The sequence below is a fragment of the Herpailurus yagouaroundi genome, unplaced genomic scaffold (genome assembly GCF_014898765.1).
Source record: "Herpailurus yagouaroundi ecotype Mexico unplaced genomic scaffold, PumYag 28, whole genome shotgun sequence".
Lineage (NCBI taxonomy): Eukaryota > Metazoa > Chordata > Mammalia > Carnivora > Felidae > Herpailurus > Herpailurus yagouaroundi.
The window spans coordinates 72,192,753-72,219,168 of record NW_024412376.1 but is presented as its reverse complement, the minus strand read 5'-3'; the positions used below and the strand labels follow the sequence as shown (position 1 = coordinate 72,219,168).

At 36.9% G+C, this 26,416-nt stretch overlaps 1 protein-coding gene across 19 annotated transcripts in view; it reads right to left on the bottom strand.

Annotated features, from left to right (window-relative positions):
• Positions 1 to 26,416, bottom strand: part of CAMK2D (calcium/calmodulin dependent protein kinase II delta) — a 315,318-nt gene that overhangs the window by 186,852 nt on the left and 102,050 nt on the right. For all 19 annotated transcript variants that reach the window (XM_040475237.1, XM_040475297.1, XM_040475342.1 and 16 more), the window contains exon 3: positions 25,857 to 25,916. In XM_040475237.1, coding sequence (XP_040331171.1) covers positions 25,857 to 25,916 — 60 coding nt within the window. The remainder of the gene's footprint in view (positions 1 to 25,856; positions 25,917 to 26,416) is intronic.

The window sequence follows — 26,416 nt, the reverse complement described above, 5'->3', positions numbered from 1 at the left end:
ATCTCAAGTTACTAAAAAGTAACACGAAGTAATCTTCAGTGCATACATTCCTAGGATTTCTATTGCTGGGCACAAGGTCATTCATATAGTAACTTGTTTCCTACAACCATCTGCTCTAAATGGAGTGATAGTTGCTTTCTTGACTAAAGTCAAGGAATCTGGCCATAAACTATAAATTCTATTGAAGAATGCGTTAGGAATTTTACAAGCAAATCGATTTGAGGAAACTAAATGTAGACGTTAGAAGTGTCCTACGTTAACAATTTTCATTTGGTTTTAATAATGTGTATGTACAAAAATACATTTTTTAAAAGTTATCTATTCACTTGTCTGTGCCAGTTTTGGTCGTGCAATAACCGAAAGGTAATTCCCACTGCAAGTAGATTTTATTTCCACACAAAGGCTACTTCAGCATAGTTGCCACATTTACTTCTTTCTCTAAAAGATGGCTACTTTCAAAGGACATGATTAAAACAGCCTGACAGAAACCACGGGCGGTGTGGGGACAGCGAAAACAGCAGCATCGACTGCAACAGGACACCAAGTCCAATTCCAGCAGTCACAGCTCCAAACAATGTCATTTGTAAATCAGTTAAAAGCTGCATTCATAGAAATGAGACATTCATTCAGTTTACCAAACATAATCAAATTACACTTCCAGGGGGAATTAATGTCACAGGGTATTTGGTCATGACTGCAGTTGTCACTTCCAACAGGATAAACAAAATAATCCCAGGCCTCCACAGCCATCATCTACAGAGACAGTTGCAGAGGCCAGTGGGCTTTGCACACAGAACGCATGGCATGCAGTCCCAGCTTGCTCACTTGCTGCGTAACCGCACAAGGTGCTTAGTACGACTCCCCTCTTCACTGCATTTGTAGAAGTGAATATACTAATATACTAGCTCAGAGGTTTTCTATGACTGTTAAACAAGATAATGGACACAGGCATTTGGCATCATGCCTGGCATGTGACATACATTCAATAAAATGTTAGTAGTTGATACAATTTTAACAATTAGGTAAAAAATGTAAAATCACATAACAGCTAGAACTTACTATGCATGTTTTATTAGAAGTATTTCTGGAGAAATTCTTGCTTTTAAAAGTAGGACAAAAAGCACAAACAGAAAGCACAGTCTGATCTGTGACAGAGTCCTACAAAACACCGAGAACCCTTTGCCAGCCTTCCAGAGTGCTGGTCACAAAACAGCTGCCTTCAATGTTTCTCTGTTCTTCCTTCCCTTTTCTGATCCTCCACAGGTGTCCATATTTTCATTTTCACAGTGGGGGGGGGGGGGGGAAATTAGCAGTTTGAATCATGGCTGTGTCCACAGCTGGGTTCTGACATTCAGCTTGTCTAACAAATTAGAAAAGGGATTTACTTTAAAGAGGGCCAGAGATTTCCCCAAGGAGAGGACTCTTTCTACGAGAAGACAGAACTGTGCAATTAATATTGACCCAGTAATTAAATGTAAACTACAGTATTTTCTGTACCTCTTTGATGGGAAGAGAAAACCTGGTAAGTAAAATCCATAATTTTAATGAGGAGAGGGAAAAAAAGAGCAACATGGAACGCAACGGGACCCTAAGTCATGGCTCAGTAATGACATTTGTAAATCAGTTACAAACTGCATTCACGGAAATCAGATACTTACTGTTTGTTTCCCTCAAAAATTGTGACACCAGGTACAATTAGCATTACACTGCTTTGTTTCCATGTATTAATTTAATAAATGCTTCTTGAGCACCAATTCATGCCAGGAAACTTTCTAGGTATTGAAGAATCAACAGGAAACAAAACAGTCTCTGACCTCACTTCTACCCATCTGGGAAGGCAGCCAAGACATTCTGCCCACATCTGCCCAGAACAAAGATGCATTAATGACTGGAATGTGTAGGATCTTCTGAAGTTTAGAAGGCCAGACTCTCCTCTACCCAACACACATGTACCTGGTCCCATACTCATCCTTATATAATGGTGCACAGTTCTGGGCACTGAAAAATCAGAGCAAGAAAGAAAGAATCCCTGTACTTATAGGAGCTTACCCACAAAAGTAGATGCTCACAACCGCTTGGGGATGGTATAACAAGGAAATATTTATATAAAGATATAATGATAGCTTACATAGTATGAGGAAGCACTTTCTGATGGATTTTTCAAGTCTGACTTGTAAGAAAGAACTAATCAAAATCAAGGTCTTTTCTTTGATAACCATTTCTGCTTCCTCTAGGTGTGCATAAATCTAATCGCAAAGATTTTTGAATGTAGATCAGATTCTCAATTCAATCTAGGTGCTGTGAATATTTGACTATTAGTAAAAATGCAAAGAAAGTAAGGTCCCTTCAAGCTCGAAAATGTTATGATTTAGGTAGGGAATTGTTCCACAAATAATGGGCACTATGATAGGTCATTTACATATTGAATTTCCAAGCCTCATTAAACTGTGAAGTGGTTTTCTTCTCAATTTTACAAACTTTGTTTTCATACAAAAGAAGGATTAAGAATGTGTTTCTATAAAATAAGTAGTACAATAGAAGATCCAAGACTCCAAAACAGGTCTGTTTTACTTGAAAGCCAATACTTTCAAACTAGTCTTCAAAAATACATGTTAAGGGGTGCCTGGGTGGCTCAGTTGGTTAAGCATCTGAATGTTGATTTCAGCTCAGGTCATGATCTTACAGTTCCTGAGAGAGCCGCACATCAGGCTCCACGATAATAGTGCAGAGCCTGCTTCCAATTCTCTTTTTCTCCCCCTCTCTCTGCTCCTCCCCTGTTTGTGTTCTCTCTCTCTCTCTCTCTCTCTCTCTCTCTCTCTCTCTCTCAAAATAAATAAACTTTAAAAATATGGTAAGTTAAATACTTTATATTTAACCCCTACAGGAAGACGGAGTGGGCATAATGTGAATCAGGGAGTAGAAAATGAGAATGTAGATGTACTCTGCTTATGATTTGTAGTTAATAGCTTTTTGGGTTTTTATAGGAAATCTACATTTATGGTCTATCTGTTAAGTTTACAGTTAATCTGTAAGAGGTGAGAAGGGACGTCTTTAGCAAATGTGATGTATGTTGCACCGATATTCTGCTGGTGGGGAGCTATACAGCATGTCTCTTGTTAAGGCAGGTACCCTTTCTGACTGGTTGGTACTCAGGCAACACTAGTTGCTAAATATTTTAAATATCATTCCTGGTTGCTGCCAACTCCTGATTTTCTATCTCCAACCTCGAACTCCCACCGAACTGCAGACTCATCTGCAATAATGTATTTGACATGTTCACTTGAAGGTCCAATTGGCATTTTTAAATTTATGTGCCAGTGACTACTCCTCTACTCATCCCTTGCCACACATCCCCACCCTTAGCCATGCCCATCTCCACCTGGGGCAACTCTATCCTTCCAATTTCTCAAAATCTATCTTTGAGTCACCTCTGTCTGTGACAGAGTTGCACCTTTATACTCAGTTGCACCTTTAAAGCACACCCTGAATCTGACTGTGGTGCTCCACCTCCACTACTGCTATTCTGACTCAAGACACCGATCCCAACAGCTGTCTCTGAACTGGTGTCCCAGGCTCTGCTTTGCCCTTGCGGTCCTCCATCAAAAAGGAGTACCGTAATCCTCCTCAAAGACAAGCCAAATCAGTTCGCTTCTCTCCTCAGAACTTTCCAAAACCTTCCCATCTCAGCGTGGGCTGCCATAACAAAATACCCCAGACTTGGGTGGCTCTAACAAGCCATGTTTATTTCTTATAGCTCCAGAGATGGGGAAGTTCCAGATCAAGGCGCTGGCACATTTGGTTCCTGATGAGAACTCTCTTCCGGGCTTGCAGAGGGAGGTCAGCCGCCTCAATGTGTCTTCTTGTGATGGGGGGGGTGGCAGGCAGTAGCTCTGATGTCTCTTCCTCTTCACATAAGGGCACTAATCCTATCCTGAGGTTCCCCTCCCGTGACTTCATATTAACCTAATTATCTCACAGAAGTCCTACAACAAATGCCACCACATTGGAAATCAATGCTTCAACATAGGAACTGGACGGAGACACACAGACTCAGTCCATAACACCATCTCACTAGGAGACAAAGTGAAGGTCCTTACCACAGCCTGGATGCTCCTGTCACCTATCCAATGGCATCACCTCCAACCTCCTGCCCCCTCATTCCACACCACATAGGTCTGTGTGTTGCTCTCAGGAACATCAGGCAACCTCCCAGCTCACTAGTCCTGGTGAGGTTCATTCCTCCTCACTTCCTTCTGGGTTTGGCTCCCTTATCACAGTTTGTTTATCCCCAGCCCCTATACCGAGGGTGTACGCAGAATAAGTTCTAGGGATTTTGTCAGCTTTGTACACGGCCATATCACAGGTACCGATAACAGTAAATAATACAGCAGATACTCAACAAGTATTTGCCAAGTGGAAGAATAAATCAGTAATGCTGAATTTTTTTTGTAGGCCAAGTGTAATTCTAAATCTGCAACGATTTTCTTACAATTCTCAAAACAGTTCTATATCCAAAATGGAGCATATCCTCAGTTTTGTTTAATTTTTCAAAATAACACAAAATAAATAAATCAAGCAGGATAAGAAAGTTGAAGGAGAGTAACACAAAAAAGGGAATTATTTTAAGTTCCATTAGCAAGTTTCATAAACTTATGAGCCCTTATCTTTCTCCCCTGGGTTTCATTCGTGTTCGGTTTCAGAAATCCTCATTCAAGAAGCTAAATGCATTCTTTTGTTCTGGTTTGGGCACATGATTAACAATCTTTAGCAGCCAACAAACAAAAATCCAACTATTCAGTAGATCCCTTGAGACCTATCATCTGTAGATTTACTCTGATATTAAACTTGGATACAGATAGCTATAAAATATCTACCCAGTAAGATATAATCTGAATATTATTTTCAGAAACTACAAAAGTGTAAGTTTTTTGCCTGAAGCTTGGTTCATAGGCTTTTACTGTGCAGGCCTCAACTGCCTGGGCAAACAAGAGCTGGAAAGCTCTTGAAATAACAATCAATTTTAAAATTTCAGACAAGGATTCTGGTCTCTGAACTGGTTCCCTAAGATTCTACACCAGCAAGAAAAAACAGCAACTTTGTTCCCATGCACCCTTAACTGGATATACAGCCTGATATCCTCCCTCTCCCAAATCTGCTTTTATGCATTCACTTCTTGGTGCCTCCTGATTTGTAGCTGAAGAGCCTGACCCACCAGTCACTCTTCTAACTTCTAAGGAGAAGGTCTGAGCTAGCAGTGTATGCAAATAATTCTGTACATTTGTGTGGGCACAGTATAAAGAAATTCAGATGAAGAAACGGAAGCCTGACTGGGAGATGAGGCTGAAAACTATTGAGCTGAACAGAAACACAGAAAACAGCTCTGATTAGACATGTGTGGGCGCAGAGGGAGTATGAGATCAAGAGACAGAAGAGTATGAAAGCAAGAGAGAGAATTGTACAGTACAATAAGAAAAATGAGGTGTTTGGAGAAAGTAGAGTGAGGGTGAGAGGGCCAGGCAAGAAGTGTCCTCTTTTCTAAGTTGTGACTCCTATTAGGGATATCTCTGCAGGGGAAAGGTTAGATACTTACAAGGTACAGGATACAATGTTCTCTCAGTTCTGCCAGGTGCACTTTTAGGAAAACAGTTTAGAGTTAGAGGTGGGAGACAATTGAATCAGTTTGTTGCCTTAGCAAAGAGAGATTTAAGAAAATGGAACTTCACCCTCACTAAGCAGATACCTGCTTCTAAAAAGCAAACTCACCAGGACTATGCTCCTATCCAGCTTTCACTCAACAACTTTAGTGAAAGTACTATTCAGATATTCCCCAGATGTCCCCAATTTGATTCTGCCAATAGGAAAGGAATGACTGAGACAAACCCAAGAACAACCCAAAGTGCCCCAACAGGGGGGAAATGTTGAAAGGGCAGAGCTTCCCATCTGAAGTAGGTAACAATTTCAAATACTTTCTCCCTTTCCCAGGCGGCTAATACTGTGATTCAGACAAAAAATAATAAAAATAAAAATGCGCTGTAAATTATGAAAGCAAATATGAACAGACATGATTATTATGCCATAGTTTGTGCTAGACTGAATGACAACTTGAATGCTAGGTCTTGAAGATAAAATGTGAATGAAGTCCCTAAATCCAATGAACTAAGTTTTGGAAGAATATGCAAATGTAAATAGGTAATGTTGTAACAGCGTACCTTGTAGCCTGCACAGCACCTCTGTGAAATTTTTAAAAAGCAGCCTGTGCACCAGCCTGACTCATCCCTTCAGCTAGGCACCTCTGTACACAAAAAAACCTTCAGACTACCGATTAGAGGTGTCAAGGATGGCAGAGGATTGATGTTAAAGACCTAAAAATAAATAAAAGAAGATTATCCAGGCTTGGGAGTAGGGGGGGGAGCAATTTCCCACAAAAGCGATGTAAATAAAAAGGCATCAAGAAAAGATGGAAAACTTAGAGATTATGGGGTGGGGCGGGTCCTATATGGCTGCACGGTAGAGAACGACTAAGGGAACTGAGATGTAAAAAATTTTGCAAAGTTGGGATGTCAGAAATTTAACCTGAGGAACTGGGGAACCAGGAAAAGATTTTAAGGAGAGGAGTGCCAGACCTGGTCTTCATTCTTAAAAGCCCCCCTTTTTAAAAAATTTTAATGTTTGTTTATTTATTTTCACGGGGGTAGGGGGAGGGGCAGAGAGAGAGGGAGACAGAATCCCAAAAGGCTCTGCTCTGTCAAGGCAGAGCCCAGCACCAGGTCAAACTCACAAACCGTAAGATGAAGACCTGAGTCGAAATCAGAGTTGGACGCTGAACTGAGCCACCCAGGTGCCCCAAAGCCCCCTTTCTTAGAAGCAAAGTGAAGAGTTGAAAGGAGGAAAGGTTTATTACAGCCTGTCTAAGTGGATAAAGAGGAGGCAACAGATTTAAAAGTCATTTAGGAAGCTAAGTGAGAGGAATTGCTAAGTGCTGATGTAAGTACAGAGGAAAGGAAAGAGGTGGGCGGGATGACACCAGGTTTCTGGTTTAGGCAAGGCCATAAGGTAAGGCAGGGAACCCAAGCAGAGGAGCAGGTTTGGGTAGGGGTCGTGTGGGGCAGCAGTGGAAAACAAGGCCCATTTTATGCATGATATTACTAGTAAGGTATCAGTACAGCATTCCAGAAAATATTCCAGTAGGTAGTGGGAAACACATCTGGACAGAAATATTAAACTGGAAAAAAAGTCGGTATGGGAGTAAAGAGCATATAAATGAGACGCCTGGGTAGATTTAAGAGCTAGGCAAAGGAAGAGAGACTCAGGAAGAGAAGTGAAAAGAAGTTGTCAGAGACAAAGAATAAATCTAGAAAACACTACGTGTGACAAAAGCCAAAGCAGGTGACTCACACTTTCAACTATCGAGAGATCAAGTAAAACCAGAACCTAAAACATTTCACTGAACTTAGTAATAAGGAGGCGATTGCTAATCATGAGGAGAGCAGTTTCACGGCAACACATGAGCAGAAGCTTGAAGGCAGAGGCTGAGGAAGTGGAAACAGAATGCTTCTTTAAAATTAAAATTAAACAAACAAACTGCTCAATGAGAAGGAAATGGGGAGGAATTACTTAAATAGCTAACTGTTTAAATAATTTTTACATAGAAGGATGATTACCCAACATTATCCCCGGAACTGACTCATTTCACCTTCCATGGTTTGGGAAGAACATTGTTCCCTCCTCCCTAAATCTTGTCCTTGGAAATATTCAAATCTGCCCAATATCCTGTGTAAAACATTCCAGAGACAACACCAGCCTCTCTCTTCTCTGTATATCTAATTTGGGTACTTAACTGCATGCACTTTTAAACTGTTTCGTATTTTCATGTGTAAATGTCCTAACTTCCCACACAAGTAGGAAGCCCCTAACATGTCAACATTTGGTACCATGTGGGTCATATTTTAGTGCTTTATTTAAATAAAAAGTAATGCAGCTGCACACAGAGCTCACAGAGCTTTGAGCAGAGGAGGAAGTAAAGAACAGAAGGCTTGTGTGGTAGAAATGTGAACTTTGGAATCAAACAAATGTATTTGAATCTTGGTTCCACCCTTCATAAACAAAGTCACCTCAGGCAAATTAATTAATCTCTTTGAGACTGAGCTTCTTCATATGCACAGGGCACACAGCAGGTGCTCAATATTTACCGAATTGACTCAAAAAATGGAGATAGTAATACCTGTAGAGTAGTTGGGAAAATTAAATATGATCATTACAATAACTGCTTAGGCAACATATTTCAGTTTGCAAAATAAAGGGAAAAGGTTACAAACGTGAAATAAGAGGGTGGAGGATGCGTTAAATATGTGATGGAGATTAAGGACAGCACTTGTTGCGATGAGCAGCAGGTGTTGTATGGAAGTGATGAATCACTAAATTCTATACCTGGAACTAATATTACACTGTATGTTAAGTAACTGGAATTTAAATCAGAACTTAAAAAATTAAGAACAAAAGAGAACAAACATCCAAGCAGTATTACAAAATCATTTATAAATAGATCTACAATCAAATTATATTAGATATAGCAGGAATTATCTCTTATATAACTAAAGGATTAGAAATCAAACAATCAAAACATCAGATAAATAAATCCCAGAAGTGAAAATCTTTCTCAGAAGACTAGTTATATTTCTTCAATCTATATCTATTCAAATATATGCTAAAAACACGTGATTTTCAATGGAATGGGATGATTTTGTCTCCCACCAAGTTAGAGGTAAGAAGTGTAGAGGGGTCAAGGAAAGGCAGTAGCACCAGTGTGGGGAGACAGAAGCAGGACGTGGTATGGAAAGTTGAGAGGATGGAAGGTGAAGGCCAGAGGCAGCTATCACAGGTTGAGGTCACAAATAGAGCTTTCTGCAAAGTCACACATGGGGGCTCATGAGCCCAGACTTCAAGTGTGTAGAATAAATGGTCTAAAGCCCAGAAAGAACAAGTGAAGAAACAAGAGCTATGTCAGCAGGATCAATTACCAGCAGTGGGACAGGGCCTGGGACTGTGTTAATGGTCTTTTGAAAGCAGGATATTCTAATAGGTTGTCGACACAAAGTAAGAATTGTTCACCATTGTCGCAGCTCACAGTCTACAGCTGTACACAAGCAAGTGAATGAGAGTGGGTCAGTATTTCTCAGGCTCAGCAGCGGAAACCAGCAGCCCTTCCTTCCACTGACCATCTTGATAACCTACTGAAACGGCTCTGTGCCTAGATGTGGTGTGCTTATTTCTCCCACCGGGGGAGATTTCTGTTATATCCGAGGTACCAAGATGTTCAGCATGGCATTGCCCTCTCTGAGCAGTACCAAACTACCCTCCAGGACTCACACTCCACTGCCCCATTCTGATTAAACTGGGCAGAGTCTTTAAGGGGATCCAAGTCAGCTCTACTAGTGCCAGTAGATTTAAAGAACGTGGGAATTTCCTCATGACATATTTGCAAACAAAGACAAATAAAATATGTTCTCTTCTGTATTCCCATAGAAAGAATCCTGTTACATCAAAATTGTTCACTGTAGTTTATACCCATTGTTGTCAGAATGGTTTTGTGTTATTAATAAAGGCAAGTTCTCAACTGAGGCCCTTTCATAAAAGGTGCAGATCCTGGTAGACTCAGGGTGTTTGGGGAAGGATAGGGGAAAGATGAGATACAAAGAGGAAAGGACCGCAAAAATATCAGAATAAACAGAGAAGATACCACCCTGTCAGATTCGTGGCTTACAGAGCAGCAAATCTGCCAAAGGAAGACAAAACTGGCCTAGGTTATATATAAGGCAAAAATCTAAAATAGGAGAAAAAGTCAGGGCTCAGAGTTATTTTAGAAATAGCGCATGTATGTGTAAATTCAGAAGTAATCTGACAATTTTCAAGGAAAGACAACAAAGAAAGGTAAATTTTGAGTCATATCAGCTCAAGTTGTAAACCAAATTTAAGATTCATAGGTTAACTAGGTGTGGTAGTTAGCTGATGAGAAGACAAAATGTGGGCAGCAACTCTCTAGAACCTCATTAATGAAGTGCTCCTGACTGCTTTACACTACAACGGCAAAGCTGCACCGAAGGACAGAGATGGCATGGCCAGCAAAACGTAAAATACTTACAATTGGGTGTTTTACAGAGAAAGTTTGCCAAATCTTGCTGCAAAGCAAGGCTCCTTGTGGGTCTCTAAAGGAATCGGTGAGGACAGGACAAGCCTACTATAGAAGCAGGAGTTACACCAACAACCAACCCTCTTTCTTTTTTCTTTTTTTTTTTTTAAATTAGATCAAACTTTATTTTTTTATTATTATTTTTTTTATTTATATATGAAATTTATTGTCAAATTGGTTTCCATACAACACCCAGTGCTCATCCCAAAAGGTGCCCTCCTCAATACCCATCACCCACCCTCTCCTCCCTCCCACCCCCCATCAACCCTTAGTTTGTTCTCAGTTCTCAACAGTCTCTTATGCTTTGGCTCTCTCCCACTCTAACCTCTTTTTTTTTTTTTTTCCTTCCCCTCCCCCATGGGTTCCTGTTAAGTTTCTCAGGATCCACATAAGAGTGAAACCATATGGTATCTGTCTTTCTCTGTATGGCTTATTTCACTTAGCATCACACTCTCCAGTTCCATCCACGTTGCTACAAAAGGCCATATTTCATTTTTTCTCATTGCCACGTAGTATTCCATTGTGTATATAAACCACAATTTCTTTATCCATTCATCAGTTGATGGACATTTAGGCTCTTTCCATAATTTGGCTATTGTTGAGAGTGCTGCTATGAACATTGGGGTACAAGTGCCCCTATGCATCAGTACTCCTGTGTCCCTTGGATAAATTCCTAGCAGTGCTATTGCTGGGTCATAGGGTAGGTCTATTTTTAATTTTCTGAGGAACCTCCACACTGCTTTCCAGAGCGGCTGCACCAATTTGCATTCCCACCAACAGTGCAAGAGGCCAACCCTCTTTCTTTACTCAACAGTTTAGTAAGTTCAACTAAACTTTGCTTTGATGTGTGGAGCACTCAAAAACTAAGGGCTATCCCATAAATGTCTAAGAATGAGGCTCACTAACCAAATCAGTAGATAATCTGGCAAGGGAAAAAAAAAAATGTTGGCATTTGTTTGTAGTACAGTTCTGCTTCCGAGGGTATCACTAAAATGCTTCCCGAAATGGTGGGCAAGCAGCTGGAAGTTTTAGGTACCTGCCAGATAAAGGAGACAGTGACTCTGACCACTAGACAAAGATGCCTCAGATTCTCCAGGTTGCATGGGAAATATGTCAATGATTACTGAAAGGGTGTGGACCAAGATTCCAATAGGATGGGAATTTCAGACTAAGTGATAAGGGATTGTTTAGGAAGACCAGGCGGTAAAAAGAGATATATTAACTCATATGATTTGTTGACCTTCCAGACCTGGTAGAAGCCCTACGTTTGCTCTCCTGTTTTGCAGTTTTTGTTTAGGTGTGGGCTTTCCCTGGGCCGCTGATACTCATTTTAGCTAGATGAAAATCAAAGTTCCATTGAGGAACCCTCTGCTTGCATAAAACAACATAAGTTAAAATTTATACTTTTTTTCCAATTTTATTAAAGGACATTCCTTTGTTCCATTTCAGATTATCTACACTTTATAAAAATATATGTTTATTAACATGCATTGTTTAATGATTGCAACAGTTATTTATTGAGCACATACCCTCAGCCGGACACTATTTTGTTCATATAAGGGATACGGACAACAGTTAACAAGCAAAGTTCCTGCCTTTATTGGGTTTTATGTGCTAGTGCGTAGAAAATTGATTTACTTTACTGGCTACTGAACAAGTAAATATTCAGTATCATGATAAACGCTACAGAAAACAAAGCAAGGAAGAAGAATATAGGGAGCACAGGGTGGGCATGGGGAAGGAAGGTTGCTTTTTTATGCAGAGCTGTCAGGGGAGGCCTCCTGGATGAGGTCATGGTTGAGCAGAGGCCTAAAGGAAGTGAGCCAGCATCACTGCAGCGGGGAGAAGCAGTGCCCTCAGAAGGAACACAGGGTACAGCAGAGGAACCCCCAGGTACCCAGAGGGGCTGCGTCAGAGCAAGTGAGGGAGAGAGAAGAAAAGTAAGGTCCGGAAGGTAAAGGGACAGGTAATCCTTGGGTTGGGCCTCAGACCATTGTGAGGGCTGTAGGACTTGTCCCGAGTGATGTCAGAAGCCACTAAGCAGCTTTTGAGCAGAGAGACATGGTCAGAATTCACGGAGGCCAGAGCAATCCTGTTAAAATTAAGCAGGATCCTGCCACTTCACTAAACAATAAAATGTTCCCAAATTAAAGATAAATAACTACAACATAAACATGCCCATTTGCATATTTTCTCAAAAAAAATAACACTTTCTAGTTTTTGGAAAAACCTCAGGAGAGAATTACAACTTTTTTTTTTTTTCATTTTATTGTGAGATAAACACTTTGCAACCGCTATATTAACACATCACCGATTCAGACTAAATGGGGAGAAGACCTGTCAAACTTAAAGACTAAATAATCTCTTTGATTTAAATAAATTTCACTATCCTTTAGTGTGTGAAGAAATACAACTTGCCAACAATGCCTAATAAAACTTCTTTTAATAAACAGATTTTTAAAGGATTATAATTAGCATATGTCAGCACCAGTCTATGCTAGGTTACCTTCTGATTACAATGCAATTTCTATGCTTCACTTTAATTAGATAGGTCTTAATTGTCTCAAAAGCAGTTTATACTCTACATTAGATGCATATCTATAATCTTACATTATTCATTTTCTTAAAATTTTTTTGGGGGGGGTGCATTAGTAATGTAAAGGTATAAGTAGGCATAAGTAAGTGTAAAAACTAGCTCAGTTTCTGTCCAGAGGCTTAATTACCAAGGGGGCTGGGTGGTATTTCTCCCTTCCACAGTCAGGTTGCATCTCCAATCTAAAAATGCATGCTTTTTGATAACACATTGGAGAGAAATGGAGAGAAATTTGTGAATCCTTTTATGTGAATTATAAAATCATTAAGACTAACATGAGAGTCACATTTAAGATTAAGAGACCATTTTACTTTATTTCTTCAAAGTAAGTCTTGTTCCATTTTAATATGCTATCTATTGCCAAAAGGTCCATATTTGGGCTCTACTGGTCTCTGGAATATTCCAAACTACATGAAATATTGGTGTCAGTATACAATTTTACGGACAGGGACAAAAGTTTATCTGAACAAGTTTCAAAATCCAAAAAGGATAAAATCAAAATGAGTCACAATAAAGATAAAATTATCTTCCAGATAATTACTTCTTTCTTATCCACATGTGATTCTTGGGAGGTAGTCTCATTTTACTTCAACGTTGACTTACAGAGTTTATTCATAGTTTTAAATTAAAAAAAAAAACTTTCAATATGTAAATATCCTTTTTCAGTGATTTAGGACAAATCTATATTCTAAGCTGTGACATCATTCATGACTGACATTTAAACTAGTTATTAATATTTCTACTCTTTTGTTAAATGGGAATATTTTAGAAAGTTTTGCTCACAGGATAGTCTATATAAGTATCATTGCTTGCTTGGCCTTCATTTAAAGGGACATACTTTTTTTTTTTTTTTTTTTTTTTTTTTTTAAATAAGGAAATCGCCTGGGTCCAAAGTTAAACCAAATAAGTGTGACTCTTTGTCATATCATTGCTATTCTTACCTTATATCAGGGTTCCTCAATCTCAGCACTATTAATATTTTGGACCAAATAATTCATTATTGTGCAATGTTGGATGTTAGAAGCATCTGAGGCCTCTACTCAATTGATGCCAGATGGGCACCTCCAGTTATAATGACCAGAACACATACTGCCAAATGTCCCCAGGAAGAAGAAACAGTAAAGGCTACAAAATCACCCCAGGTTGAAAACCTACCTTAAATCAATGATTTTTTTGCTTTCTGGGGGTGGGGGAAAGGGAGTGGCCTAATCTCATTTCTCTTGTCCATATTATGAATATATTCTTAGAAAGTGACCAGGAGATGTAATTTAACTTTAAAGGGCAGATTTATAAAAGGAGTATCAAAAGAAAAGGTTGCTAGAATAATCTATAGATATGAGAATGACATTTGAAAACCATGTTTTATCATAGCTCTTCTCTTATAAAGTTCTTAAGAAATAAGTTTAAATATACATTTGGTACTACCAGCTTTTAAATGAGAAATTGTTTGGGGGATAGCAATTGGCAGAAGAAAAAAAATATGATCTTCAATTTCACAATAGCTCCAACAAAATTAAGCCTGCTAATGAAACATAGTCTTAATCCTTTCCTTATAGTTAGAAGAGTATAAACTGATATAAGCCTATCTAAAGTCAACACATTTAAACCATTTTTGCTAAAATGAAAAGAAGCCTATATTGCTTTTTGTACACTTCCAAATATTTTGTCCCCAAAATATAACTTCCTTTTATTCATCCACAATAAAATTTTATAAATTTTATATATAAATTTGTTTTAAAGCACATTCAGAATAAAAATAATCTAAGCAAATTATTGTTATTGGTCTTAAAAAATCATTTTCATACTCTTTACAACTAGATATCAGTCATCATCTGTCTTTGACCATCTTCATAATCCTCACACTGCTGTGCACACATTTATCCACTTTCACTATCCCTTGCATGTAAATCTTAAAAATACTTTTCATACTCTCTAGAGTTCTATGTGGTCTCCCACATGTAAATCAGATAAGATATATAATTAATTATAAAGTTAATGAGCCAATAAATGATATACATTTGGCTAAGTCATGAGAGACCAGTGAGAAGTGATCCTTTCTCCAGTTGATAGAATGTGGGGGAAAGAACACTCCAGAAATGTTCAGCCACAGTTAAGTGTTGAGGTTGGTGTAGTGACTATCCTACTTGTTCAAAAGGTACTTTGAGAAGCCAATTTGACAGTCTTTATTTCCTGCATGAAAAAAAGAACCCAAAATCAAAAGTCTAGCTACATTCAAGTATTGGTCTAGGAGGAATGATCATAACCACTGCCAACCACTGCCATCCTGAAGATGAATGCTCAAATGGGGAGAGGCTTGCAGTTTTTAGCAAAAAGTGAATGATCAGGGTTTTATGTGGTGTTATTTGCAATGTTGATTTTTCCTTCTTTGTCCATGCCCCCCCCCCCGAAGGTATTTTCCAATCTTTAAAAATAATTTTATCATGTTCTCAAATCAACTAAATTTCTAATTTCTTCCACCTTCCTTTTTCCTTTGTCCCTTATTAATGATATCAACATCTCTCCAGTCACCCTAACTAGAAACCTCACAGAAACCACTTTCTATCTCATTTACCACAATTTAACTTCTGCCCAAGATCTCCTAATTCTACCTTCACAATATCTCTAGTATCTTTGCCCTTCTTGCCATCTCTGTTTCCATTACCATGTTTCAGGAATTCATCATTTGTCTTATGCATAAACTAATTCAAAAGACTTTCAAATGCTCTTTCAACACAAATTTCTCCTGACTCCAAAAAATTATGTTTATTACTGCCAACTTTTTCTTCTAAGAAACCAATATGAGTCAACTAAATACATCTTTAATAATGCCTCATTTCTAAAGATTAGAAATCAAACACTTTGGCATAGAAAAGTCAAGACTCTATCTTATCATTCCCCATCAAGCTTTAAGGCCAATATACAGATTATACTCTAGTCATTCCAGATTTTCTATCATTCTTCAAGTGTAACCATAGACTTTTACAACTGATCTTTTCCTTTTGTTTTGCCGTTCTATACTGCTATTGAATACAATACCTACTTCTTTATGGCAAAAATTCTTTTCATTATCCAATGTATTCCAGCTAAAATGCTTAGTTTATTCCTTAGTGCTCTCATGGCACATTAGTAATAGATTCATTAAAGTTTGTAGCCACAATGTATTTTAGTTGCACACATAACTCTCTGCCCTCCAAAACTGTGAACTTGTGGTCAAGGACTATGATTCATTCATCTTTGTAGGCTTTCAGTATTTTAACTGCAACAGAGTTAGCAGTATTCTACTCATTGCTTAATAGTAATCACTGGAAACAGAAGACAACTTGAAAATTACATATACTTTTATTCTGCTCATCTTTTTTGTCATTTTATCTTTACCCACACTGGTATAATTCTTTAATTCTGAAATCAAATATGGATTTAAAAAAAAACACTCATCTAATGATGAGTTTTAAGAAATTAAAAGAAAAAAATAATAGTTCACTTTTTATTTTTGTTTTTACTTTTAAATTTATTTTGAGAGAGCGAGCGAGAGCATTCATACACACTACTGCAGGGAAGAGGCAGAGAGAGAGGGGGAGAGAGAATCCCACACAGCCTCTGTGCGGACTGTTAGATCTGAGCCGAGATCAAGAGTTGGACATTAACTAACTGAGCTACCAGGCACCCCAGAAAAAATAATATGTAGAAAGAAATTAAATAAGTATATTTTATTATATTTTTCAAAAGCTTTTAAGAAATGTTTTCAGAGCTAAGCAAAATATAACACTGCTTCAACAATTCAATTTGAAAGTAGAGCTCTGCTCTCAGTAAAAAATAGATTAATAATTAAAGCACAGATGTGTATGTGTATTTTTTTAACAAATCCAACATAAAGTCATCTATATATGCAAAATCACTGATACCTAATTAAATCATAATTCAGAATATCCTTATGGTGGAAATTTAAGTTTCCAGTTTTTGTTAGTCAAATAATCCATTTTCTGAACAGAACACATGACAGACAAGATTTCCTCTACTTCAAATAATGGACTCATAAAAATTACTGCTATCTTCTTTGGTGGTTAACATTGCAGGTTACAGAAATTTTTCTTATTCTATGCATTTGGTTGAACTACTTACACATAAACTCATCACTAAAAATTTTGAAAGTAATCTTTGAAGAATAAACTATAAAAACTACTGACCTTCAATAGTGTGGACAGAATATTACCAAGCAGTTTGTATCATTTCATAGGAAATGTATAAATTATGACAGAAGTACAAAATGTGAAAAAATACCTTAAGAAGAATTCAAGTTATATTACTGTTTGTACCTATTTCCTTTCCTTCAACACAGGCTTTTAGCCTTTCACACTAAATAATCAACAAAATGAATATATCAAACAACAATCTGACATAATCATTACTCTACAGCAAGACCATTAGAGCTGGGGTAGTTTTTGGGAAGCAGATGCGAATCAAATACAAAGAACAAACACTTCTACCTGTGGAACATTTTAAAAGAGAATATATTCTTCAAATTTATGAAGAATAAGAATACAGAGCTACCTCTCCTAAAGTGGCAACTTTTCTATCAAACTAAACCACGGTTACCTTACAAAATGCTAGAAATAAATGTATAATGGGACTCTAAATTACACTTTCAAAAGTTATCTGAAAACTCTAAATTAGTATTCCTTTGTCTATTCTATTAAAATAAGTTATAGGCAAAGATAAAAATAAGCTATAAGCAATAATTGCTTAAAACACTCCCCCTCCCGCACACACATATATGCACAACTCCAAGGGTTTATCTGATCTTAGAATCCATCATCTCATAAGTGTCATATCCTGATTCTTTTTCTACAAATTAAAGAATAGTTTTTTTTAATTATCATATGTTACACATCAGCTACTGTTGTTAGTTTCCTTAACCTTCATTGTTTTCTGACAAATATTTCTCACTCACTTTTCCCATCAATAAGAGAGGAGAGTAAAAGACATTCTTGCATAGCAAGTAAATAATTAATTCAGGATCAGATATGACTGCTTAAAAGGTTTTTCACCAAGACAATAAAAATGATTGGCATTAAAATATAATTAGTTCTACGGTATCTGTATTTGCCATAAGTATTTCAATAATCTCATGCTGATATTTCCCCCAGAGAATAAGAACTAGAAATAAATAGAATTATATAATATCTGCAGCAAAGGATCTCAGTCTGCTGTTATTTTAACGAATTTTCATAAAATTTGGAGATCCGTATTAAACAACAATGTGAATAATTCAGAATTACACAACTTGAGAATGGCACTTGTTTGTGTTGAAGATTACAAGACTGGATGCATGGAAAGCATTTAGATTACTGCCTGATAACACAGTCAACAGTTCTCCTGTTAATTCTAGTGACAAAGTTCATTGGAATTCCAACCTAATATTTTTTTTCTTTTATTCAGGCCATCTTTAAAGCTTAACACAATAGCTTATTGTATCTAAGTTTCTTTTTATTGCAAAACTATCAGAAGAAAGGGAAACAGCAATGATTTTTAAAGGATTAAAAGGTTACTCAGATCATTTCAGGGATTCCAGGTTACAGGAGTTATTCTTACCCAGGGTGAGGTAAGGGAATGGAGAGTGGATTCTATCAAGCCCCAGTAAAACAAGCAAACAAAGAAACAAAAAGGTGCTAGTAATGTTTGGAATTATTTTTTCTTTCATAGTTTCAGTGTAGGGCACAATTCTGAGCTCAAGAAACTGTGAGAAACTTTCAATATTCTGGTACGAGATTCTACCCTGAACTTAGCGAAAACAAGACAAAATGGACATAAAATAGGTTTCAAAGAACAAAACAGAAGATATATTTAGGCATTATGGGTTGATAAATCAAAGTGTACTATTCAGTAGTCCAAATCACAAATTGTCCTTCATTTGTAACAGAAGAATCATTTATTCTCTATAGTTTCATATAAAATCCAACTATTCTAATATAACACAGGAAAGTGGCTATTTCACTGATACAGGTAAAAAATAATTTATTTACAAAGAAGCCAATAAAAAGGATTCATATTCAACCACTAATTAAAAGTGAATTTAAAATGTTATCTTGTATCAACAATTTTTATATCCATATTTTATCTTTCTACCAAATAATTTGTTTACTGAAGATGATGATAAATTTAACTTTCAAGCAAGAATTATGAAGGGCCCATCACTGGTACCATAATAAATGAACAAAAGAAAAAAAGAAAAAGCTACAGTGGATAATGAGAAATTTTGAAAATAATTATTTGCTGGATAAAAAAAGAAACCTTTCTGTGCTGTTTCTCACATTTGTGAAGAGAGGGTAATCAATTCTGCAGACAATAAGATATTCTGAGAAGTAATTTAGCCTTTACACCAAATAATCAAGATAAAGAGGTGAGATTTAACCAAATAAAAGGTGAATATAAAACAAGAGTACTTTGCCTTGTTACTACTGAATAGTGTTAAATTACCTTTTATCTACTGAAAAGTCAGTAGAGCAAGTTGTTTAGCAATAAAAATTACTTATTCTTGAATAATTACAAACTGTTATGAATATTAGGCATAATTGCCAGTAATGGAGGAGGTCATAGAGAAAAACTTTGTCACTCTCTTGCAATGTTGTTATATTTCTCACAACATTGAAAAAGACTTTTGAGTATCATTCATAAAATCATTAACTTTGTTTCCTCAGCACACTAATTAACATTTACTCTGCACTGTGTTCTCCTTTCCCATGCGACTCTTGCAAAGGATTCCAAACTGGAATATCATAACAAATAGACCTATAAGGAATTTTAATCATTTGCTAAATAACTACTGGGAATATTTAAGTATTTATTGAATTTAGGCTTGCACAGTGTGATTCGAGTGTTTCTTAAAAATTCTAGGAACCTGGAAGAGGACTATAAAATTTTGCTAAAAGCAAAAGTCCAAAAAACAATCAACCAACACACACCACCACCACCACCAAACAAAAGTGACTTAATTTTATCTTGTGAAAATCAGAGGTATGACATTTAAATCAAGGATTATTTGCAAAGACTAGGGAGATCTCAGATTGAAGTTGAAATATTAGTTTTACAGTAGGACACCATGCCTCCTAAGGTCAGGGAAAAGAAAAGACACTACATGCAAAATGAAGTAATAAGCAGGTTGTGCATTTTTAATCCCTTTGGAGATCTGTGTGTGACCTTGGGCATTATCTCCCTACTGAACCCTCCAATCTCCATCTGCAGAATCTAGGTTGGATTTAGATAATTCCTAAAGGCTCTTCCAGTTTTACATTCTAGGAAAAGAAAGTTATATAAATCCTAGTTGCCATAAATTATCACTCATGAGTATGGGAAAACCTGCTTATATAGAAAGTGTCAGAGCAGAATAAAGTGGGGTTCACAGAGTCTATAGACTTTTCCACTAATATTGTGTCTTTAATTTTCTATTGCATTTTATAATGAGTGATTTTGTTTATGTGTTTTGGGGTAGTGGCTGAGAGGCCTGGTAGGAAGGTAGTAATCACTAAGGTATTATGATGTTATCTCAGAGTGGTTAACTCACTGTACTAGGGGTCTGAGGGTAATAATACAGACTAGATTTTTTTTTAAGGCCACATAGCCCTTCCTTTGGCTCTCTAGCTCCTGGGATTCATTGAGCCATTATCAGTAAAGGCTTACCTTACAAAGGAGGTATTGATCCTCTACAAATACAAATGTTCCTTTACACTTTCAAAAAACTGTCTTGCTCTTTCTAAAGTCTACACAAAGTGTAACTTCAGGTCTTCAGAGAATGGGATAGCCCAGCAACAAAATTTATCATCCCACAAACCGAAAAGCTATCTCACATATCGATCTCCTTACAAATAAAGGGTAAGTGTGTATCTTCTCACTTGGGACCTCAGATAGGTTAGATCAGAGTTTTGATATTTTCTCTTTTCCTTTCTTGGCCCACTTCTTTTCAGATTCATATAGTCGCAGTAAATGAGCATTTTGCCTGATCTCCCAAAACTCCCTGTTTAAATTATTTGGACTTCACCAAAGGTTTCAATAAATTCCTCAATAATAATGTTTACCAAAGATCAAGTATGAAAACAACAGAAATATAAAATAATTTTGAGAACAATTTGGCTATTGCCTCAAGTATTTTATTTCACTACCTTAAAGGTATTTTTCCCTCACTTTAGTAGATATGCTAACATACATAGCTCAAACTATTTGATTTACCCCAGATCTGTTTATACCTCAAGAAAAAATGAGCTCATTTTATTAAAATAAAGGATGAACATAACAATAAAAAAATAAGCTAATTAACAGAAGATTGAGGCGAGATATTATCTCCACATTTCTTTAACACCTGAAGATAAAGTTCGCTATAATCTTTCTCGTTGGGGGTTCAACCAGAATTGTCAAGCCAGCTGCTCTAAATGCAGGGAAAAGATGGAGCTGCTCAGGAAACTGCCTGCACTCCCAAATTTGTTGAGCCAAAAGACGCATGGTGCTTTCTTGTGGACTATGTGGAGCACACAGAAGAGAGGTCCACCTGTAGCTATTTAAATTCTTACCAAAAAGATGGTGCCAAGGGTGATAAACACCTTAATTAGTTCTAATGAACTAATGAAGCACTATATCATCTCTGATTGTGCTGAGGTGACTACAGTCCATTTTACACATAGCAGACAGAACAAATCAGATGACAACACACTTTTGCTTAAGACCCTTCTACTGGCTTCTCATTGCACTTAGAATAAAACCTAAACAACTCTAACCTGGCTTACAAGGCCCTAGGTGGTCAGGCACCTACCTATCCTTCGGACCTATGGCAGGTTGCTCTCTCCTTCACTCATGGTAGGCTCCACGCCGATCCTCTGACTCTTCCCCTAACAGGGAAGTTCACTCTGCCTTTCTCTAACCTTTTCTCCCTAAGGTTCTTCATCATGGATTCTTGTCTTACACATATCAATTTAAATGTGACCCCTGCAGACATATCTTGCCTGGCAAGTATGTGACAAAGTAGTGACAAAGACTGTCCCCTTGACCAAAATGTAGGCTCCTTTGAGCCCACTTTTTGACTAGGCCTTGTCTCAGCCCTATACTCAACCTGGCTAAGATAGTCTTAGCAAAGAATCTTACCAAGTTATCCCTCCATCTTTGATATGTGATTGCCCCTGGCATCTGATCAAGTTCTTCATCCCTCACCATTGATGTCAAAGTCTATGGCCTTCCTTTAATAAGACTCTTGTTAGTAGTTTAGTAAGTTCATTAAGAATCCCCCCACGTTTGATATCTCCTCTTAGTAATCTTCACTTCATTGACCCCTCATTCTGCTCCCTGGCTATAAATCCCTACTTGTCTCTGCTGTATTTGAAATTGAGCTAAACTCTTTACCCTAATGCAATAATATAGAATAAAATCTGTCTATTGACTTTAATGAGTGTCTGATTCTGTTTCTCTTTGATAGCAGCCACCCAATCCTCTGGTGTCAAATTACCCTATTTTAATTCTCTGCATAGAACTAATCTCCATGACATAATGATGGCCATTTATGGTCTATCTCCTTACACTATGGTGTGACCTTTGGGAAAAGCAGGGATATTGTTTCTCTTGATTCCCACTTCATCTCCACCAGTGTGTTGAGTCTAGAAACCTGCTGGCAACGGCTATACGCTAAATAAATTTTGTTGAGTAAGACAATTTAAAAAATTATATTTTCATGGTTTATCTAAATGGGTATGAAAGCATGTAGAAGAGAATACCGAAAGTTATCATTACACATAAGATCTATCCACAAAAGGCAGAAATAAATACCACAAATCTTAAAAGTTGTTTCCTTTGGTTTCTTCTTTAGAAATCACTGTATTTTCCAAAATTTCCACTGTGTGTTTTACTTTGAAAATCAGAAAAGCATTAAAAAAACACTAAAGAAAAAAAAAGTGGCTTATGAATTACCAATTTTAGTTGGTTTATAATGTGTTTCTTCAAGAGAAACCTTTTCCTTGCAAGTTCTCAGATTATCAATTCTGTGCCAAGAGAAAGGCCCATAAAAAAATAAAAAAAGTAACCAGCAAATTTTCACAGGAGAAAAAATTGTCAAAAGTTGTATTTTCTTCCTTCAAGTTCTAAAGCCTGAGAGATTTTAAGGTAACCAAGCAAAAAACAGAATAGAGGAAAGGAAAAAGAGGATAAGAGTCCCATACTAGATATCACATCTATTCAGGAGAATCAAGACAAAATGCTGTTTTTCTGGAGTGAACTGAAGCAGTAGTGAGTAAGCACGAGTGATCTATGTGACACTGTTAACCAAGTGCAATAATCTCAACAGGAACAGCAGGACTCTGCTTATTGCACGGTTTGCCTCTACTCTTCAGTGTAATCTCAGATGTCCATTATGGCATCTATCTTTAGTTTGCTGCTACTATTTTTTTTGACAATTACTGTTGGTGTTTAATCATCTCTCTTTACATGACAACATACAACATCGTCAGGTTGCATAACATGAAGATCAATTAAGATAATCAATTAAGATAACACAGAATGAAAAACAGCTCAAACACATTTCTCGAAATAGAAAAAAAGTTTTGGTGGAATCCACTGGATGAGCTCTGGCCTCTGAGTTTTTATATCGGCTGTCTGTTCCCTCTGTCTGTTGATACTTTTTTCACCAGAGAGTCAAATGACTTGCTTCCTCCTGTTCTTCAGGTCTTCCAGTTTCATTCTCAGCAAAGTCACCCTGACCAACTATCTAAAATCAAAATCCCCCAACATTCCCAATTTCCATTCCCTGCTTTATTTTTCTTCTCAGTACCTATCACAATATATAATATCCTATACTTTGTTTATTGTCTGTCCACCCCAAAAATGCAACCTATATGAGAGCAGGTATAATGGTCTGTTGTATTACTGCTGTATTACCAGAGAATTAACTTGTTGAATGAATGAATAATATGAATGAATTTGCCACTGTTATCATTTCTGAGAGTGAGTCTTAGAAGTATAATCTATCGATGATTCATACCCTGCAGTACGGGGTCACTAAAAATCTTTCTTGTGATTATAAACAGATCCCAGAATTCAAGGACCTGTAATTTCATAGTTGCTTTCATACTCCTGAACTCTTGAGAGATGGAAGAAAATCTCAAATGAGGCAACCAAGGAGCCATGATATTGGCTGCTATGGACCACTGAAAAAAATTATATGTAGTGGCAGGGTATGTAAAAGGTGCTGTCTAGCTCAGAAAACTTTAGAACTTTCCCCCATGAACAACTTCCCCTTCGTTAGTAAGGTTATTCTACATGGGTTTTCAAAATGAAAATTGTTCTTGTTTTAGTTTGAGTGTCTTTAGAATGTTTGACTTTGGTCTCCTAGAGGAAATGAGGACAACTAGTTTCATTATCTACAAAAACTGAGTTTCACAGAAAGACTCTGATTAAAAACAAAATAACAACTCTTGTTCATAAGAATAACAAGTGCATAAAATTTCATTTTATCTTAAACCTGAGCATGAACACTGCTCTTTAAACCATAGTGGGTCATATTGTGTAATTTCTCACTAGCCAATATTATGGGCTGAACTGTGTCTTTCCAAATTGTGTCTCAATCCCAGTACCTCCAAAAGTGACTGTATTTGAAGATGAGGTCTTGAAAGGGCATTTAAGTTAAAATGAGGTCATGAAGGTAGACCCTAACCCAAAATGATGGTGCTCTTATAAGAAGAGAAAATTACAACAGAGACAAGACCATGTAAAGACACAGGGAGAAGACATCTATCTACAATCCTAGGAGGGAAGTCTCAGAAGAAACAAACTTTGCCAACACCTTGATCTCAGATTTCTTACTTCCAGAATTGTGAGAAAAGCCATCTAATCTGTTGTAGTTTGTTATGGCAGCCCTAGCAAAATAATATAGCCAACAAAGAAATGCCAAAGACTGTCATCAGGGTAAAATACTTAAAAAGAGGTAGATTTACATTTCAGCACTGTTTTGTTCTCTCTCCAACCAAAAGGTTCACTTTAGACAGCTGCTAGTTTATTAAGGCTTCAGATTTACTTGGCAGTATCCATTCATTCACTTAAGAATCTAAGAAGTATGCAGGATACTAAAAACTACAAGAGGAACAGAAATTGAATGGTCCTATTCATAAAAATAGAAGAACTATAAACCTTCTCAGTGAATGATTTTGCAATTCTACCACATTATCACTCCCTCTCTCACTACCTTTATATCACAGTTTGGTTGACAAGAAATCTCACCAGAGATGGGCAGTGCTATTTATCCAAAATAATCAAAACTATTTTCACAGAATCATGTTCTTGTTCTTTTTGTTTTTCTTGGTGCTCTTTTTCTTTCCTTTCTTTCTTCTATTTTTCTTATATTCAGCATTTTTTTTTAATTTTGAACATTATCATGCTATTTTGTAATTCATGAGGGATAATATTCTAAAATAACTTTACTAGTTTCTGGAAAAGAATCAATGATTATAAGAAAAACTCCTCACAGGATAGGGTAAAAAGTAATTTAGCTGACTAAAATAATGACATAAATTCTGTCTCCAAACTTCAGCAATGGTAGAAAATCCTTGAAAACACATAAAAGGACTATTAACCTAATGATACTTTATATTATTTTTGAAGTGCCAGTACACATAGAATTGCTACCTTTTGAAAAACTTTTCAAAAATTGTAAAGAATCAAATGTAATCAAGACCAAAAATTAGGAATTTATTTCTTAAAAGTTGCAAATAGTCTACAGGGAGTCTGGGTGGTTCATTAGGTTGGGTATCTGACTTTGACTGAAGTCATGATCTCACCGGTCAGAGTTCGAGCCCCTCAGAGCTCAAGCCCAGCGTCTGGCTCTGTGCTGACAGCTCAGAGCCTGAAGCCTGTTTCAGATTCTGTGTATCTCTTTCTCTGCCCACCTTCCCTCTCTCTGTCTCTGTCTCTGTCTCTCTCTCTCAAAAATAAACATTGAAATAAAAAAATTTAAGTTTCAAATAGTCTAAATTACTAAAGTAACATTTTATGGTTAAACAATCCATAACATAAGCCTTGGTTAACATTTAAAATACACTGAAAAGATTTCCTTACCAATATTGGGGTGCTTCAAAAGACGGCAAATTCTAGCTTCTCTTTCCAGTTTCTGATGATCTGTTTAAAAAGAATAATAAAATAAATCACAGCTCTTAGCAAAAAAGATTACAAGACAAAAAAAAGCATATCAAAATGACATAAAGTCTTTACATTTATTGATCTTTTGATCTCTTTTTAAAAAGTGATAATTTGTAAGTAGGTGAACATAGCATAGTTGAACAATTTAATTTTCTTTCTTTTTCATTGGCTTGATACTTGATAGAATGAGATATAGAACAGAGCTGAATTTAGGTAGGTTGGAGAAAACAGTGAAAATGGCACAATAGTATTCTTTTACCTTAAGTATATATTATTACAACAATTTACATAACCCAAAATAGACATACACATTTAAGCAGAGGGTGCCTATCTAGACACTGGAATGCCATGGAAACAGTGCTAAGTAGGGTTATAGTTTGTCCCTAATGAAAAGGATTTCCTGTCCTGTCATATTTTCTATCAACCACTCTTCATTGTTGGTTCAACTTCCTAGGTTTATGATGTTCTTCCTTCTATCA